Here is an 18,775-nt window from a genome sequence, read left to right on the forward strand (position 1 = left end):
CCCTGGGCTCCCTATCACCTGGCATCGCTGTGGGAGTGCATCAGCATTCCAGCATGTTCGGGCACTCGGGCAAGCTCTGGCAGGGCACCTCTGACAGAGGTTATGGTACTCTGGGTCTCCCAGCGGGGAGTCTCAGACCTGCCCTTGTCTCTTCTGCTCCCCAAGTTAATGCAGGAGGGGCTGGGATGGTGGCCGAGCCTGCATACCAAAGCTAGCCTCTCCAAAGCACCATTTCAGCATGAGCAGAACACTCGGTAGCTCTCAGGTGGGGCTCACGTGCCTACCTGAGATATCTCCAAGGATGCTTATGGTCCTGGCAGCTGTGGCACACCGGGTGGCAGCTGGTTACACAGATGTGACAGGATCTGCAGGCTGGGATTTGGAAGGGATGTGACTTACCCTTTCCAGACTTGTGGCCTGGCTTATTATTGTTGGTCATGAGGGGGAGTCTGTTTTGTTGGGGTTTGGGCAGACGCGGGGGCGAGCTCCCCACCTCCTGTTGGTTCTCCCTGCCCTTCCTGTTTGCCATGGGTTAGCTGATGATAGTGCTGAGAGCAGGAGGTTTGTGCTCTGACTTATTCCCTCTGAAGGAGGTGTCTGCCTTGAGCCTTGCTCTGGCTCCACATGTGAGACCTTAGTCCTGCCAGGGTGTTTGGAGAAGCTGAGTTGCTCAGGGAGGAGGGAAAGGGGTGCCAGAGGTGATGTTTCTAGCCTGGGTGTTTACTCCAAGTCCTTTGCTTGCTCCACACCGCTGATGGCATGCTGCCACCTTGGCTTTCCATTCCTTGGTCTACAGACGGTGTGCTGCCCACACGGCTCTTCTGGAGCTGCTGCAGAGCAGGGATGTGGCAAGCCCAGGTTTCAGCAGGCAGCATCTTCCCCTCAGTTTAATTTAAAATCAGCTGGGAAGTGTGCAGGTGTGTGTGGCTTCTGGAGTGCCCTCAACTCCTAGGACTCTTGGGAACATCTTTGCCCTGCTGCTTGGAGCTGGCTGCAACTTTGGAAGTGAGTGGCTTTAGGCAGGGTCCGTGTGGGGGGAGCAGACCCAGCCAGGGCATCATCCCTTGTTCCTCCTTTTCCTTCTGGGGATCATGGGGTGCCCTTGGCTGGGACAAAGTGTGCATGAGGGTGACAGACATGCCGTCTCGTAGAGCAGAGCTGCCATGCCCCTGTCCATTGTGAAATGTCTGCATTTAGCAGCTGAAGCCAGTTCAGGGTTTGTGAGATGCTACGGCTGCCCAAGCAGCGAGCGGGATCTTGGCAGGACAGACAGCTGGCAGAGGGACGATGCGGGACCACCGTGGGTGCCAAAACCTGCTTCCCTATTCCCTTTCCCAGTAGGGCTGCGGATATGGCATGCCAAAAGCAGCTGTCAGCCAGGGCCCCTGTTCCTGAGCTGGCCTACAAGGAAAAGGCCACTTGGTCTGCAGGGACCCAAAATAGCCCTGGTATTTCTGTCCCGGCCACCGGGCACAGCTGACATGCGGAGAATGGAGCTAACCTCAACCCGCCATAGGCCTGGTGGTGGCTGGCCACTGCGTGTCCGTCCCAGCTTCTGCCAGGGGACTGCTGGTCAGCCCCTCCAAATTTTGGGAGCTGGGGAGATGGTGATGCTGTGGGAAGATGTGTTGTTCTGGCTCTTTTTTAATTCTTCCACCCCCCTACTAAATTGGAAGCAGCTGTGCAGCCTGGACCAGCCTCCAAAAAACTGCCGAGTGATGGCAAAACGAGATCTGTCCTTGTGCCAGTCCCCCAGCAGGGCTGACAGCCTGCTGCAGCCCCTCCGCCGAGTCCTCTGGGTGCAGGGGCAAGGCTTGCTCCATCCAGCCCCGGGGAAGCTCTCCCACTTGCTTGGGGGGTCGGGGACAGTGCAGCCCAGGTGCATGTGGTTCAGCAGCTCCTGCTGGTTGTGGGCAGCTCCTGCCAGCGGAGGGTCCTGCCTGCTGCCAGCTCTGTGCAGTTGCATACGGGAAGGAGCCAGAGCTGGAAGGACAGAGCCTCTCTCTCGGGAGGTGAACATGCCCCAGGGTGTGGGAGGCAGGGGGCTGCTGTGGGCAGGTGCTGTTGCTGCTGGTTGACTGCCAGCTTTCACCACAGCCCTGTTCTGGGGATGAGCAAGGGACCCCTTGGCTCAAACTCTCCTGGGGGGAGGAAGAGGCCCTGTAAAGTGCAGAGTGGCATTTGGAGTAGGGGACCATGTCTGGGGTTAAGCTGAGTTCTCCCAGCCTCCTCCCCCTGGGGCTCCATGCATAGTTTGGGGAAGGATTTAGAGGGGCTTTTCAGATTTCTAATGATTTCACAGCCCACCCCTTTGCCTTGCCCCTTTTCATAGAGTTGTTTTGAGAATCTCCCAGCTGCAACATAAGCTGTTCTCATCCTTTTCCCACAGCACCTCATCACAAATTACTCCGTTCTCAGCTCCCTTGTGTCATTCCTGGCTTGACTCCTTCACAGGTCTGCCAGCTCTAAGCTCAGTCCTGGGGCCAGGAACATGAAGCAATGGAAGAAGAATCCTCTCCACTCTGCATTCCAGCACCCTCGGGGCCACCAGTGGGCAGGTGGCCTCCCGTAGTCCTGCTCTTCACCTCTGGTACTGCTCCCTGAGCAGTCACCTCAGGGACTGGTAGTCACCTCACATGTTGCTGGTAGATATGTCAGGGTGTGGAGAAGCTCATCTTGCCCCTCTCTTTCATTCCCTGTCCATGGGACTCTCTCCCAAACTGGCCTGCTGGGGTTTCTTTATTCTGCATTCACTGAGTCCTTATCTTCAGACTTGTCTGATCATGGGCTGTTTCGGTCTCATCCTGTCTTGCTGTGTGCTTCCTCTTTACGGGTCTCGCCTCCACTCCTTTCAGCTGCAGACATTAGGGGAAATGGGGACACAGTCCCGTAGGCTCAGCCCATCCCTCTGACCTGCTCTTGCTGCTACCCAGGGTGTGGCCAGCCCAGATACCATCTGTACAAATGGTGATTCCTCTTGAGCAAGCCCAAGCGTGACTGGGGGTAAGCTACTAAAGCAGAAAAGATCCATCTGGCAGCCATGCCTCAGGGGGTCTTACCTAAGCACTGCCCCAGCGCCCCAGAGAGCACCACTCTTTCACCCCAGTGGGTGGAAGTGAGGAGTGTGTCTCCTGCCTGCGGGAGAGCCGGGCTGTGGGCAGGCAGGTACCAGAACTGTGCTGTGTGCTGTGGTGTGGTTGGGCTGGCGTCTGCCCCTCATGCATGGCTGTCCTGCTTTGTGATGGCTGTGCCACCGGCGCACCAAGCCCCAGGCTCCTCCATGTGAGGAGAATCCACTCCCAGAGATGCTTCTGGCTACTCCTTGTGCTTCTAGCTGATTCTCACATTAATGGTGTCCGGTTGTTCTCCCCAGGGGTCCTGTAGGGTTTTCTCCATTGGTAAGCGGAAACGTGGCTTCCTCCCATTGTGCCTCTTCCCACTGCAGACCGCGGTCCGACCCCGGGGGAGCACCCCTTCCTGCAGCACTCCCCTCCTGTATTCCCCTTCCCCGCAGCCCTGGGGCAGAGCTGGGCAGCACCTCCGGTGGGAGACCACACCGGCACCCCTGGGGGATTGGACCAGCCCTGAGGACATGGGCTTTGTGGGGGCTGCCAGCTGCAGAGGATGCCAGGTGAGGGTGAAGGTCTGTGACAGAGCATCCCTGGGCTCTTCCTGAGCACATAGCAGTCCCATGGGAAGCCATGGCCAGGTGGTGTGAGCCTTTGTGCCTGTCTGTAGTGGGTCATGCCCCCTCCCTTTCCCACCTCCAGGCAGTCCCTGGAGGTGCTGAGACCTGCCTGGAGGCACATCCAGGTCCTGGAGGTAGTTTTTGCTCTTCTTGGAAGAGCCCATACGAATCTCTGTCTCTTCGAACAGGCTCCTGAGAGCAGCTTATCTCTCACCCTCTGACGCCTCCTCTGAAATGACGTCCCCAACTTGGCTCCTGCCCCCCTGGGTGCTGTATCTCCTCTCACAGCCCCAAACTGCTGGCCTTGGAGCTGGCGACTGTTCCAATATTTGCGGGGCTTTTCCTGCCCCTCCCAAGGCTGCGCCGTCCCCATAGTCCCGTGGCCTGAAGTGACCAGGAGTGAAGGTCTGGGACTGACGTGTCCTTCTGGTAAGCTTCTTCTATGAAGTTAATATGTCCCTCTGCCGTGGGCAATGACCCACCTGGGGGCGACAGCCTTTGATGGGACATGGAGCATCTCTGCTCCAGGGGGATTGTGTGGGTGCCTGGAGGGGTTTTCTCTGGCCAGGAACCAGGCATGCCTGGGCCTGGGTACTCACAACATGCTGGGGAGAGAGGGGTGTGTGTTCCTCATGGGGCTGCCATTGCTGGGGCCCTCTCGTTGGTATTTTGCCAGTCATACATCAGGGCTGGAAACCCACTCAGCAGCCCTGGTGGGGAGATGGATGCCCACAGCCTTGTGGGACTCAGTGCAGGATGCAAGAATCCCAACTGCATTGCCTAGGGGATTTTTGTGGCTGGCTCTGCCTCATCACTGCCTGCTCCCCTCTCCCTGGTGGGAAGCCCTTCAAGGACAGCACTTGAGTCCTGTCAGGCCCTTGGGTAATTTGCCTCCCAGCTGGGTTTCTTTACCTGCTGGGAGCAAGGTCCCCCAGGGAGCCTCTCGAGGCTCCTTGAACTCTCCAGATAAGGGACTTAGCAGCTGGCTGGTGTGCACACTTCAAAACACACGGTGGGGCTGAATGCTCCCCCCCCGCCTCCTCCCTGGGCCTCCTTGCTGCAACCCGGCAACCGAGATAACAGCTTCTGCTCCATGGGGAGTTTGCATGGTGACTGCGAGTGTCGCCAGCCTGAAGGCAGAGAGGGTCTAGAGCTGCCTCTCCTTTTGCCAGGGGAGGAATTAAGGGAGCAAGGTGAAGCAGGTCAGAAATGGTGCCCAGGGCTGGGACACTTCCCGGGGAGGTGCTGAGGAGGCATAGCTGCTGCTTGCGGTGCAGAAACCTCTGTGGGGTGAGGGTGCTGCTCAGGCTGCCTTGCAGGAGGTTTTTTCTGCCTGCTCAGCCCTGGCAATGCAGAGGGGTTTGTCTGCACACAGTGAGGCGAGGGGGGAGGCAGAAATGCCCCCATGCCACTGCCTCACCGAGCTCCCTCCTCAGGATGCAGGCACAAGCAGTGCCGGGGGAGCGGGTGGTGCAGCAAGCCTGTTTGCAGAGAGGCGGGGTTCGGAAAGGAGAAGAACAAGAATAATAGGAAGTGCTACCAGCTCTATGATGGATACTGCTTGCAAAGCACATCAGGAGCAGGAAGCCTGCCATAGTCTGTTGGAAGGATGGGGGATCGAAGGAAAAGAGGCCATAGAAGAAAAGCCAGATTGAAGCTTTTGCCTCTCTGTCTGCTCCAGAAGAGCCTGACAGAACCTTCTTTTGAGGGGCTCCTCAGAGTATCTGTAGAGGAAAGGTTAGAAAGCAAAGCTGAACAGCAAGAAATCACTAGGGCAAGGCGATGTCCACCAAAAGGAAAGGGAGGGTGAACTGGCTGGCTGTTGCACGTGGCCTCTAGTCATTCATTCACAACTTCCCCGGCCCCCAGGGACTGGGTGGGGGGAGAGATGTAACTGTGGGTTTCTGAGAAGGGCTGGAGGGAACTTCAGGGAAAAACCGACGGGTGAATCTGCTGTGGCGCCCGTGTGCCTGCGCAGAGATGGGGTCCCGCCGAGGGGCCCCCAAGCTGGGGCAGTGCTTTTAGGGACTCTGGGCTTGTGGTGCCCACACCGCTTCCCAAAAAAAAACGTTCAACCAGGGCTTTCAGCCCAGTTTTTAAGGGAACTGGCTGGTCAAGGGGAAGGTCCTTGCATGGTTCTGTAATCAGTACCAAAACAGGAAGGAGGGTGTAGGAGTCAGCGGTCAGTTTTTGCAGTGGAGATTGCTGTGCCGGGTCTCATGTTTTTTCAATGTGTTTGTGAGCGACCTGGAAAAGGGTATGAGCAATGAGATGTCGGCTTGCTGAGGCGATTGGATTACTCAGGTTCATGGGGACAAGTGCCAGCTAGGAAGAGTACAGAAGACCATTACAACACCAGCCAGCAGGCAGATGAAATTCGGTTTAGATAAATATCAAGCGATAGACGAGGGTGGGGGGCAAAAGCCCCTAATCCACAAACAAGATTACACACTGAGTTGGCCACTCACAGGAAGGCCTGGGGCTATTTCAGATATCTTGACGTCCATAAAAACACATTGAATTATCTTTCTGAGTGACAAAGCAGAAACAAAGCAGGAAAGCTTTGTGCAGCTCTTCAAATTGGCATCTCACACCCTCGCAGGCCCTGTGTGCCCACAGCCCCAGTGTCTCTGGAAGGGTTGAGGGGAGCCAGGGAAGGCTGGGAGGAAAGAAAGCAACAAGGAGGACTGAACGCATGGAGCTGTGCCTGGATGACTAACTGAGCTAGAATTTATCTGTTTGGAAAACGTGCTGCAGGGTGGATATGATCCAGGCCTCTAAAGCTGAGGCTGGCATGGAGAAGCCAGTCCAATGTTCCTCTACCTTTTGATTGCAAGGGCGAGCGAGCCCTGGCTGAGGCCATGCGTGTGGGGAGAGATGCTGCCCTCTCTCAGAGGCTCCTGAGTTTGAGGGGGAAACAGGGATTTCACAGAAGCAAAACTCACTGTGGGCTGCAAAACATATGAACAGCATACCCCTGTGGCTGGGAGAGCAGTTGGGGAGTTAGTCTATGCCTGTGCCACTTTTACCCTTTCTTGGCATCTGCTTTTGCCCTCTGAGGGAGATGAGCTTTTGAGCCAGACTGGCCTCTGATTTGACCCAAGCTACGTGCCCTTATTTTGGGAGGGCTTGTGTTTGTCCCAGCACTGGGGCGATGGTGTAAAATCGTGCGCACACTCATACGTCTTGTGAAATACAAGCACGTGTTCTCGCAGCTGTTGGCTGAAGGTGGTGGCAGGAAGGATGCAGCCTTGGAGGCTGGTTCTGCGGACCCTGGTATGAGGTAGGAGAACCCAGGAGTGGCGTGGTTAGAATTCAGGCGTGCACATGAAATCTCATGAAACGAGTGGTCTGGAAGTGTTTCCCATCCTCCAGCTGAGTCATGGCCACCAGGGCTTCACATGACTTGCACACCTGTACCGGGCTCGTTCCTTGCCCATGGGTAAACCTTGATGTGCCCCCAGATCAGCCTTCCTGCTGGGAGGGCTCTGGTGTCACCCAGGGGGGCGAGCGGATGTAGGTGATGGGGTGAGGCCTGGGGAGGCAACTGGCTCTGCCCAGTCTTGGCCGCGCTCAGAGGAAGTGCTGACCTTATCCCTGCAAACTGATCCTCTGCAAGCAGGGGCAGGAGGACACGGGGTGCTCATCCTTGAGTGTGATGACAGCCCCTCATCTAGGAACCTCAAGGACGGCGCTGCGCTTGGTGTGGCGTGAAGAGCTTTTCTTTAAAGAGCTGGTGTTTCTGGGTATAAACCCATAGCGTGCCTGCCCGTCACCATGAGATTGCTCTTGAGCAGAAAGCCACGTGTGTGCTGTGCTCACCTTTGGTGAAGGCAGCAGAAGCAGCAGAAAATGTGATGTGTGGGATGGTAAATGTGGGGAAATCTCTGAAGCCTGGTGACGAAGAGTGGCCTACAGGTGTGGCTGTCCTGCAGTGCAAGTTTTGCTGCGCAGGTTAGATGGTTTTGGTGACAGCTGGCCCTGCTGTGTGACCCAATACCGCAGGTGTCACTTAGCGTCTGTCAAGGCCTTTGTACAGTGTGAATGGGTAATTAAAATTGTGCTTGTTCTTGTTTGTACCTGCTTAGAGGTGCTATCCTGTGGTTTGTTAAGCCCGCTCCTTGTTACCTTGCTCGTCCTGCTTACACATCCCTTCCAAGGGGATGAGACACAGCTCTATGCCCAGGAATAAAATGGATGTCCCTATACCAAGGTCCTGCATTGCTCCTGCTTTTCCCTATCCCCTGGGCTGTGCAGCCCCCAAGCTGGTGGCCAGGCTAAACATCAGGAGATGCCTCAAGAGGTGGTTAGAGCTGTGCTGTGCCAGCCGGGTGGCTGGAGGGTGGCATCGGTTCCTTGGTCCCTTATGGTAGAGCTGCTCTTGTGGAGCAGGAGCAGGGTTGCCACCAGGATTGCTGGTGTTTGTTTGTGTGACCTTTTCTGTTTGTTGTAGGGTTGTTTGTAAGAGCTGGCAGCTGGGCGCATTTCCTGCTGTAATGAGTGCTGACCCGTGCGCCCCTTGGCAGGCGCTGGCTCTTTGTGGAAAAAATTAGGAGGTACTTAGCGAAGTGAGACAGAAAACAAACAGAGTAGGCAGGAGGCTGTGCTGGGCAGCCAGGCAGTGCTGAGGAAGTCGGGCTCCTGACGCAGGGATGTGGGGGTGCTCTCCAGACGGAAGCAGGAGGTGGCTGGGAAGCAGCGTGGCAGAGCAGCACGGAGCACCCTGCCCTGCTACCCCCCGAACCTCCCTGCCACGCCTGGCTCCTGCCACCTCCTCCACAACACCCTTGCCTTCTTGCCTTTCCTGGGCACCGCGAACGGGTGCCTGGGCAGCGGGACCTGGGCTGTGTGCCAGATGTGGTACCCGACACCTCTTCTCCTCCTCTGTGGATGCCACTAGACCCACATGGCCCCAGCCCCCGTGACTGAAGCTGGGGCCTGACACTGACCCCCAAGAGCAGGGGCATGTGGAAGGGGGTGGAGTGCGCTGCCTTCAAATACACTGAACTCAGGCCTTGCCCTGGTTCCATCGTTCCGAGGTATGTCTGTGGGTCAGTTCCTGCCCCAGTTTCTTGGGACACTGATGTGAGCTCGTGGAGGTCAGGGAGGGTGGCCAGGGGATTGGCTGGGCAAGGGGTAGCATGTTGTGGGCTTGCTGGGGACCTGCGAGGGGACCTGGGCTTCTCCTGCCTGTTTGAGAGAGAGATCTGTTTGCTTGGGGACAAGCAGTGGCCCCGGCAGGGTTTCTGTGTGCGAGGGGGTGGCAGTCATGCTCTCAGATCCCTCTGCTAATCCCAGGTCGGGGCTCAGGGCGTCTCCTGCCCACTGAGGCACTGGCAAGCTGCCAGGAGGCAATTTTGGGATGTTTTCTCTGGAAGCTTGGATGGCTCACAAGGGCTAAGCAGGAGCTGTCATACACTGTACTGCCTGCATGGTAAGGCAGGGGAGAAAAGCTGCAGCCGGCTCTGGCGTCATGGGATGGCACCTGCTGGGTTTGTGGGGCTCTCAGTCCCATGCAGACCTACCTGTCAGCCTGCTCTGGCTTTTCCAAGCAGCCGGACTTCCAAATCCTTCTCCACATCCTGCTGGCTATGTTTTGGCTCTGTCATAGCTGTAGGCTCCCCAGCCTGTAGGACTGCAGCAGAGGAGGTGGCGAGCTGTGCCCAGAACCATGCAGGGACCTGCGACAAGGCACACGGGTTCTGCTGCCTTTAATGCGTGTCGGGGCTGGCAGGGACTACAGATCCCAGCATGCTGCTGCCGGCTTGCCTCCTCCTACGCCATACCTGGCAGGGCGCAGGCAGGGATGCTGTAACCGGAGCATTGCCGACAGCCAAGGGGCATGCCCCACAGGGGCTGGGGGCTCAGTGCCGGGAGCCCTGCTGCAGATGAAGCCCTGGGAGAGGTGCTGGAGCACCCCATGCTGCGCCGACCGGACTGGAAAAGGACAAGGCAGGCCTGCAGCTTCTCTGGAACAGCTAATCCTGCAGAAGAGGGGGGGGAGCGGGGAGGGAAGGTCTCTTCTTGAGGGTCCTGGGGCTGTATCTGTGGGGCTGTCTGAAGGGAAAGTAATGCCAGGGAGATGGCAGGGACCGGGCAGGTGGTGATGGGGGAGAAGGAGCGGTAGGCACCAGGGAGGGGACAGCAGTGCCAGGGACACCCTTGGCTTTCCAAGGTGACCCAGGAAAGGGCTGCGAGAGGCCCAGGGAAGCTGGAGTCAGAAATAGGGGGTTTTTAGTGGTGGTTCTGGTGAGAGAGGCTGCTGGATTAAATGTGTCTTTTGTGCTGCCATGCCCCAGGCATTGAAGGGAGTTGGGGAGGGCAGGGGGGCAGACACAGCCCGCTGCGCATATGCTTCACTCACAGCCTGAGGATTGGGGGCACAGAGAGCTGCAGGCTCACAAATCCTTTAAGAGCCTGCTGTGGAGCAGCTGGGCAGCCGGCGCCGAGCAGCCTGGGCATCTCAGGAAAGTGATTTTCCCTTCAGAGGAAAGGCTTGCTGTCCCCAGCCAGAGGCATAAGGCCATGTGTCACAGACCCTCAGCTGAAGGGCTCTGAGCCACAGGTTTCCAAAGCTAGCTGGGCTGTCCTCTCCTCATTTGCTATCTCTGTTTGGCTCCCGGTACTGCAGAGCCCTTACCCTGCAGCACAGCTGTGGGGTTAAAACCAGCACTGCCCCTGCCTGGCCTGTGTCACGCACTCCACCATAAAATCCTCTGCTTTCCAGACGGAGAGCAGCCACAAGACTTGCTGGGAGTGGTGCTGACCTTTGCCACACGAGATGACAGCAAGAGACGGGCCCCAAGACAGGTAATGCGGGGCTCTGGGCTGGGTGTTGGGGCACATCCAGGACACCAGGAGGTCAGGGATGACAGGGGGGACCCATCATCTGGGGAACCCCCTCTCCTGAATGTTCACTGGACTACCGAACTGTCCCTTCCACAGGATGATCTCTCTGTCAGCTTTTCCATAGCAAACAGGCTGTAAACAGTGAACTTCTGGGTGCCACGTGCTGAGGAGCAGCCGGCCTCCCTGACGAGGGGAGGGTCTCCAATGGCACCTCTGCAGTGCCACAGTCTCCTCCAGCAGCCCAGGCTAGCTGGGGCTGTGGGGCAGGGACAGGGCAATACATTTCATCCTTCCTCCTGGTGCCTCCGGCTGCGGTGTTGAGGACAGTCAGAAGCGATGCCTGTGCCCTGCCCAGCGTCCTGCTCCAAACCTCTCGGTCACCTCCACAGGTACAAGGCTGTCTGGCTGATCTTCTTCATCCTTGGCCTAGGAACGCTGCTGCCATGGAATTTCTTCATGACCGCCAGGAAGGTAAGGGCTTACCTCCTGCTGCTGCCCATGACACTAGTCATCCCTTGTCACGTCTAGGGACCATGATGTAGGTGTGTCAGCATGCCACAGTGTAGAGTCCCTGCATTTGCACGCAGGAGAGACAGAAACGTGGGTGACCTTGATGGGATGAGTGGTGCTGAGGTGGCAGGAGGTCTGGGTGTGAGGCTGGAATGGGGAGAAGGGTGGCCTGAGTGTGCTGGAGGGTGACCTCGCAGCACCTTGGCCCCACCGGGATCCTTCTCTCGCAGTATTTCATCAGCCGCCTCGGGAACCAGACCAGTGAGGCTGCCTTTTCCCTGCAGTCCATGTTTGACAACTTCATGACTCTCTGCGCCATGGTGCCCCTCCTCATCTTCACCTGCCTCAACTCCTTCATCCACCAGCGGTGAGCGTTGCCCTGTCCTTTCCCCTACCAGCCCCCATAGGGCTGCCCAGCCACGGCTCATCCTCCTACCCCAGCACTGAGTCAAGCCGCAGCCCATTCAGTCCAGTCAAAGGCAAAACACCAGCCTCCTGTGCTGGCGTTTGACTGGAATTCCCATGGGAGAGCTTGGTCCCAGCCTCGCAGGCTTTCTTGGGGGGTAGGTTTTGCTCACTGAGACCCTCTCTTGCAGGATTCCCCAGCAGGTCCGCATCTTGGGCAGCCTGGTGGCTATTGGGCTGTTGTTTTTAATCACCGCAATCATGGTGAAGGTTGCCATGGAGCCTCTTCCCTTCTTCATCTTTACTATGATCAGCATCGTCTTCATCAACTGTGAGTGAGGCAGCAGGGAAAGGGGCACAGCCTCATGGCTAGTGCTGGTGTCTCTGAGAGAAAAGCATGACCCTTGATGCTGGAGAGCCAAGGAGGAGGGAGACCTGCCCTGCCTCGCAGGGTAGGGGCCTTGGCTCCCTGCAGACATGCAGTCCATCCCTGCCTTTGGTTTCTCATTTCTGCTCATCTTTCCCCTTTGCAGCCTTCGGCGCCATCCTCCAGAGCAGCCTCTTTGGGCTGGCAGGGCTCCTGCCTGCCAGCTACACAGCTCCCATCATGAGTGGCCAGGGCTTGGCGGGCACCTTTGCTGCTTTGGCGATGATCTTCGGTATTGCCAGTGAGTAATCCCTGCCCTGCAGGTGACAGAGCCTTCGCAGAGCACTGGTGTCAACAGGATCTGCTGGGCTCATGCTACAGGATTGGGTGGGAGATGGCAGCAGGGCCCCGCTCCTGTCAGCCCTCATCATCTTCTTCCTTTTTGCCCCCTTCTCCTCCCTTCCTGTGCTCCCAGTTGGCACCCAGCAAGCCAAGACCTTCATCGGTTACTTCATCACAGCCTGTGTGGCAATCGTGCTGGCAATCTTCTCCTACATTCTTCTGCCTCGCATGGTGAGACTTTTGTCATCCTGGTGGGGACGGCGTGGGGACCTGGGACCTTTTGCACATCACAGCACAAGGACCATGGCCCACTAGCACCCCAGCCTTGGCTTCTACCAGCCTCCACCTCTTGGGTCAAGGCAAGCCCTCCCCCGCCCCAAAGGAGCTCTCTAGGATACTTCCCACCTCAGATACCCCAGTATCCTTGTGCTACTGTGGAAATGAGCCCCTGGGTGAGCAGGGATGCATAAGTATCGGACATAAGTGGAAGGAATAGTTTTCCCATATTGCCCATATCTGCCATTACCACCTGGCCCCTGGCAGCCTTCTTTCTTCACGGATGAGTTCCCTGTGGCTGTCTCTCTGCAGGATTTCTTCCGATACTACTCCATGAAGGACAAGACAGAGTACCGTGTGTACAATGCAGAGCTGGAGACCAAAAGAGACCTGATTAAGAAAGGTAAGGGGCTGAGAGGAGGAAGAGGAAGGAAAAAGAGGAAGAGCTGAGAAGAAGAATGAGAGAGAAGACTAAATTAGATCTCGGCTTTCTAGCGTCTGCTATGCCCTGCTTGTGTCTCTCCCTGCAGATGAGCCCAACGGCATGGAGCAGAATAACTCAAAGATCATCCCTATCCACAACCCTGACGAGAAGCCTTCAGTCATTGCCATTTTTAAAAAGGTCTGTGAGTTGCCTCTCCTACCAGGGGATGGGCACAGGTGTAGGAGGGCAGGGGGAGAGGAGACCAGCCCTGCGCTGGTCTCTTGCCCTGTGTTTGGTACCACCCTCCTCTTTCATCTGCCTAGCTCTGGGTCATGGCTGCATCCGTCTGCTTTGTCTTCACTGTCACCATCGGCGTCTTTCCTTCCATCACAGCTAAGGTGTCCACTGTCCTTGGAGAGGGAAACAAATGGGGTAAGTGTGGCTAGGGATGGGGTGGGGTAGGAGGAAACATGCAACAAGGTAAATGGGAGGAAACAAAGTGGGGCTTGAAGTAGTAGGGGTGCCTGAGGGGAAGAGGAGACCATTGTGCATGATGGTTTGTATGTGGGCACCAGCCTGACTGAGAGAGCATTCCAGTCCTTAGTGGGAAACCAGGGGGACTCAGACATGAAAGAGTGCCTGGGGCATGCTGGGCTCATCAATGACCTTCTCACCCTTCTGCAGATTCCTACTTCATCCCTGTCTCCTGCTTCCTGCTCTTTAATGTCTTTGACTGGACAGGACGGAGTCTCACTGCTCTCTTCACATGGGTAAGTGTGGAGAAGGGAGCAAATGCCCAGGCATTCCTCATCCCCAGGCCCCTCAGCCATGGCTGTCACTGGGGCTGGAAGGAGGAAAGAGGTGCAGAGCTGACTCCCACCCTGGCTTGAAGTCCTAAGCAGAGATTTATGGGTCAGAGCCAAGAACCACAGTGTTGTCCTGTCCTCCTCCCACCCTTCTTTCAGCATGGCATGGATGAAGCTGCCTCCTCCATTTCAGCCTCTTTGTAAACAAACCTTCACTCCAGCTATGCAAACAGCCAAGCAGGAGCGTGGCAAGGAAAGAAGGTGAAAGATAGGGCAGCCCAAAATAAAACCTCGCCTCCACACAGGACACAGCTGTTTTAAAGAGCCTTGTCCTGAGAGCAGGGCAGAGCCATGCCACATGGGTCACAGAGCTGTCCCCTGCCGTGTCCCCTTGCTCTCATATCTTCCGCTTGGCTCAGAGCTGCTGGGGCTGAGTGCTTTGAGCTGTTATAGGGGTGGGTGAGGAAAGGGACTGTCCCGTCTGTCTCTCTTCCTGCCCCTTCACCCATCCCCCCAAGTGCTGTTTCCCTCTGTGTTGTTGAGGCTGTTTGTTTAGAGAAGCTCTTCAGCACCATATGCTGTAAGGTCTGTCTGGCCTGGCTTCCCTGCAGCCTGGAGCTGCTTCTCCTCCGGCCATCACTGCTGGCTGCCCTTGGCCTTGGCCATGAGCCGCATTGCCTAGTGTCCAGGCCGCAGCCTCCGTGGTGGGATGACCCAGCAGGAGACGTTTCCAAAACAAGGCTGTGTGGAAAGTCTGACTACATGTGGTTCAGGCTTAATTTCCCTGGTTGGGGCCCCGCTCGCTCCTCTTCTCCTCCTCAGGCAGGAGAGGCTGCTGCTCTTGCCTGTTTGCCCACAGACATAGCAGCTGTCCTAACCTCAGCTTCCCCCCGTTCTCATGAAGTGTCCCATGGCTCCACCAGCCCACGCAGCTCCCAAGGCAGCTGTGGGTCTCTCCTGACCCCAGACCAGTGAGCCCTGTCATCTGCGACCCTGGCACCCCATGGGGGGGACCCCAGACAGAGCCAGGCAAATCTCATACCAGGGGCTGCCTCGCTCCCAGCTGCAGAGACAGCACAGGGGGACAAGCTCCTTCATCTTTGTCCCAGCCTCCCATGTCCAGGGGGATCCAAGGAGACTTTAATTCAGTCCATGCCTTTCCCAGCACTATCCAAAACAGCCCCAGCATAATCCGTTTCCCAGATTGCTGGATTTCGCCCTGCTTGGCTGGGAGATGGCGTAGGAAGCTGAGGCGCTAGTTAAGCTCAGTTTTCAGGCCCTGCGGTGCCAGAGGGGATTTACCTCAGCCAGACTTGTCCTGTGTGGTGGTTTGTTGATGGAGGAGATTGCGTGAGCGTGCACGAGGCTCTCCTGCCTGCCTGCCTGTTGTTTTCAGCAGGGGCTTAACAGTCACAAACCCAACTCAGTGTTTTGGCTTTAGTGCTGCTGTTTTCCAAGTCATCTGGGATAGGACTTACAGGGCAGTAGTGAGACCTAGTAGGTCTCGCTTGCTTGCTTACCACAGCAAGCAGTGATGCTGAGATTTGTTGCAGTGGAGAAGGTGTCTCAGCAACTTTGCCTTCTGTGTGGCTCCTCTGCAGCCCCAACACAGCAGGGACAGCCAGTGCAGCCCCTGTTTTCATGCCACAGGATGGGGAGTGCCCAGTTCTCAGCTTCTCAATTACCCGTGTTTTTCTCCCAGCCTGGAAAGGACAGCTGCCTTCTGCCAGTGATGGTGGTCCTCCGTGTCATCTTTATCCCTCTTTTCATGCTGTGCAACGTGCAGTCCCGTAAATACCTGCCTGTTGTATTCTCTCATGACGCCTGGTACATCGTCTTCATGATCTTCTTCTCCATCTCCAATGGCTACCTGGCCAGCCTTTGCATGTGCTTTGGGCCCAAGTGAGTAAGAGCTGGGGCGAGGGGAAGGTTTGGTTACACCCCCAGGCAGGGCATAGGGCACACGTCCCCAAGGATGGGTCTGATTCCTGTTTCTCCTCTAGGAAAGTGCTTGCCCACGAAGCGGAGACAGCTGGAGCCATCATGGCCTTTTTCCTGTCGCTGGGCTTGGCCCTAGGAGCTGCCGTCTCCTTCCTGATCCAAATTCTCATCTAGCAGAGGCACCCAGGGGGTGCAGGGACACTGAGAGACGGCTCCGCATCCTCCTCTGAGGCCCTGGACACCTTGGCACCGTGGGGAGATGACACCTCACGCCTGCCCCTGCCAAATCACACTGCCACGGCAGGCATTATGCCCAGGGACGGTTCCACTCCTGCAGGGTTGGCCTGGCTCCTGTCACGCTTGGCTGTGTGATGCCTTCAGGCCTATGTGCCTTCTCCTTCCCCATGCTGTGTGTGTGTGTAAGACCGCCCCAGGATCTCATAGAGGTCCAGCTGCCTCCCACGCTGCATAATTTCCCCAGCTCAAGTCCAAAAGCCAATCCCAGCCTCCTCTGTGATGGAGTTGGAGGCTGGTATCCAGTGTTATTCCCTCTCTTGCCCTTGTCCCCAAGGCACCTGGGGACTTGCTCTCCTTCCCTTCCAGGGGGACTGGAAACAGCCCACAACACTTCTGCTGGTGAGACTTGCAAGTGGGGAGGAGAGGCCCAGCCAGCCTCGCCATCCCTGCTCTCTGCTAGGCGCACAATCCCCTCTCCAGCAGCAATCCCAAGGACACAGAGATCCCTGTCCCACCCATATGAAGAGTCAACACTGTGGCTAGGCTGAGGGAGGAGGTCTCCACACCTCCCCTTCTCCCCCTCTCCTTGCCTTTGTACCCTCCATTTGTGTGTGTGTGTGTGGTTCTACCAGTTTTCTTTCTGCCTCCTGGTTGTGTGACAGGAGGCCTCACCGTGGGCTACAAAAGGAGAGAAGGCAACTCCTTTTCCCAGCCTGCTTGTGCTGCAGGGGGAGGCTTGACCTCTCCCTTGGCTTTCCCATCCCGTCTGTGTAAACGTGTCTGTACAGTTGCCGTTTTCTATAAAAAGACCAAAAGGCCTCTTTGTGTATGTGCTTGTGTCTCTCCATCACCACAGGGGAGAGGGCTACAGAGAGGGAAGGGCTGAAGGGAGCATTTCCCAGGTGTCCCCAGGGTCTCCTGTAGCCATTATCAGCCAGTGGAGCAGTGCGTGCATCCCCTGCAAAGGCTTTTTACCAGGGCCTGTTATGGCAGGACAAGGGGTAATGGTTTTAAACTAAAGGAAGGAAGATTCAAGCTACACACGAGGAAGAAATTTCCTACAGTGAGGGTGATGAAACACTGACACAGGTTGCCCAGAGAGGTGGTAGATGCCCCATCCCTGGAGACATTCAAGGCCAGGCTGGATGGGGCTCTGAGCAACCTGATCTAGTTGAAGATGTCCCTGCTCATGGCAGGGGGGGTGGACTGGATGAGCTTTGAAGGTCCCAACACAAACTATTATACGGAAGGCCCAACAGTTCTCCACTATGGGGACTTGGGCAAGATGGGAAGAAGGTGCTGCCCTCAGGGTACACCACAGAATCACAGAATGCTAGGGTTTGGAAGGGACTTCGAAAGATCATCTAGTCCAATCCCCCTGCCGGAGCAGGAACACCCAGATGAGGTTACACAGGAAGGTGTCCAGGCAGGTTTTGAATGTCTCCAGAGAAGGAGACTCCACAACCCCACGGGGTAGCCTGTTCCAGTGTCTGTCACCCTCACTGTGAAGATGTTTCTTCTCATGTTTAAGTGGAACCTCTTGTTGTTCCAGTTTGTACCCACTGCCCCTTGTCCTATAATTGGTTATCACCGAGCCTGGCTCCATCCTTGTGACACTCACCCTTTACATATTTATAAACATTAATGAAGTCACCCCTCAGTCTCCTCCAAGCTAAAGACCACCCAGTCCAGGTGTGGTCTCACCAGGGCAGAGTAGAGGGGGAAAGAGAACCTCTCTCAACCTACTAACCACCCCCCTTCTAATACACCCACAGGCTGCCAGCACCTCTGCTAAGGAGGCAATGCACCTGTGTCAAACAGTCCACCACGGGGGCTCCCCGTGTGCCCAGGAGTGGTGCGAAGCCACACGGAACTGCTCTCCTGCCTCCTTCATGGATAATGGAGTGGACAGAGATGGGTGGGGCAGGCAAGGCTGGCAGTGAAGCGTGTCCATGAGGGAGAATGTGGTGGGAAAGCGGGCCTGTTTTAAGGTGGTAGGCAATGGAGGGAGGAGGGTCTCCCACCCTTTGTCACATTTTCTCAGCTATAGGTTTTAGTTACATTAAGCTGTGGAGGGACTCCTGGGAGTTGGTTTCAGGAGAAGCCCTGTTTCCAGGTGTTGCACAAGTGTGATGAGGAGCAGCTGAGGGAACTGGGGCTGTTTATCCTGAAGAAAAGGAGGCTGAGGGGAGACCTTATAGCTGTCTGCAACTACCTGAAAGGAGGTTGTAGCATGGAGGGTGTTGGTCTCTTTTCCCAAGCAGCAAGTGATAGAACAAGAGGAAATGGCCTCAAGTTGCACCAGGGGAGGCTTAGATTGGATATTAGGAAAAAATTCTTCACAGAAAGGGTTGTCAGGCATTGGAACAGGCTGCCCAGGGAAGTGGTGGAGTCACCATCTCTGGAGGTGTTTAAAAGGCATTTAGACAAGCTTCTTAGGGACATAGTTTAGTGCTAGAGTTAGGTTAGGTTATGGTTGGACTCAATGATCCTGAGGGTCTCTTCCAACTGAAATGATTCTATGATTTTATGGGTTGGGCTTGTGTTATGAGGACGCCCATTTCTCTCATTGGAAGCAAAAGGACTCCTGGTAGTGGTTGCTCGAGGCTGAGCCTGGGGTCATGGCCCTGGCTTGTGTTTGTCCCTTTCTCTGCAGCTAGAGATGGAATGTGAAATAGAGATTAGTGGTGATGAGGCAGAGGAGGAGAAAGGTGAGAAGGAAGAGGAAGAGGTAGCATCCAAAGATGAGGAACCCAAAATCAAGGATGTGGGCTCTGAGAAGGAGGAGGTGAGAGACAAAGGCAAGAAGAAAAAGACCAAGAAAATCAAGGATAAATACATTGATCAGGAAGAGCTGAACAAGACCAAACCTATTTGAATCTGCAACCTGATAACATCACCCAGGAGGAGTATGGTGAGTTCTACAAAAG

At 56.1% G+C, this 18,775-nt stretch overlaps 1 protein-coding gene across 9 annotated transcripts in view; it reads left to right on the forward strand.

Annotated features, from left to right (window-relative positions):
* SLC29A1 (solute carrier family 29 member 1 (Augustine blood group)) overlaps positions 1 to 16,664 on the forward strand; it is a 33,965-nt gene extending 17,301 nt beyond the window's left edge. For 3 of the 9 annotated variants that reach the window (XM_005503803.3, XM_065058118.1, XM_005503801.3), the window contains exons 2-13: positions 10,416 to 10,498; positions 10,927 to 11,008; positions 11,278 to 11,414; positions 11,644 to 11,783; positions 11,986 to 12,120; positions 12,295 to 12,392; positions 12,750 to 12,840; positions 12,968 to 13,059; positions 13,185 to 13,293; positions 13,546 to 13,631; positions 15,370 to 15,569; positions 15,671 to 16,664. In XM_005503803.3, the coding sequence (XP_005503860.1) occupies positions 10,470 to 10,498; positions 10,927 to 11,008; positions 11,278 to 11,414; positions 11,644 to 11,783; positions 11,986 to 12,120; positions 12,295 to 12,392; positions 12,750 to 12,840; positions 12,968 to 13,059; positions 13,185 to 13,293; positions 13,546 to 13,631; positions 15,370 to 15,569; positions 15,671 to 15,782 (1,311 nt within the window). In that variant the 5' untranslated portion in view covers positions 10,416 to 10,469 and the 3' untranslated portion in view covers positions 15,783 to 16,664. Of the gene's footprint in view, positions 1 to 3,373; positions 3,632 to 3,876; positions 4,118 to 8,355; positions 8,728 to 9,469; positions 9,641 to 10,415; positions 10,499 to 10,926; positions 11,009 to 11,277; positions 11,415 to 11,643; positions 11,784 to 11,985; positions 12,121 to 12,294; positions 12,393 to 12,749; positions 12,841 to 12,967; positions 13,060 to 13,184; positions 13,294 to 13,545; positions 13,632 to 15,369; positions 15,570 to 15,670 lie in introns of those variants that run through there. The other 6 variants (XM_065058120.1, XM_065058119.1, XM_005503802.4 and 3 more) reach the window with 5 other exon arrangements.
* Positions 16,665 to 18,775: the final 2,111 nt, after the last annotated feature.

The sequence above is a fragment of the Columba livia genome, chromosome 3, assembly GCF_036013475.1.
Source record: "Columba livia isolate bColLiv1 breed racing homer chromosome 3, bColLiv1.pat.W.v2, whole genome shotgun sequence".
In the NCBI taxonomy this organism is placed as follows: Eukaryota; Metazoa; Chordata; class Aves; order Columbiformes; family Columbidae; genus Columba; species Columba livia.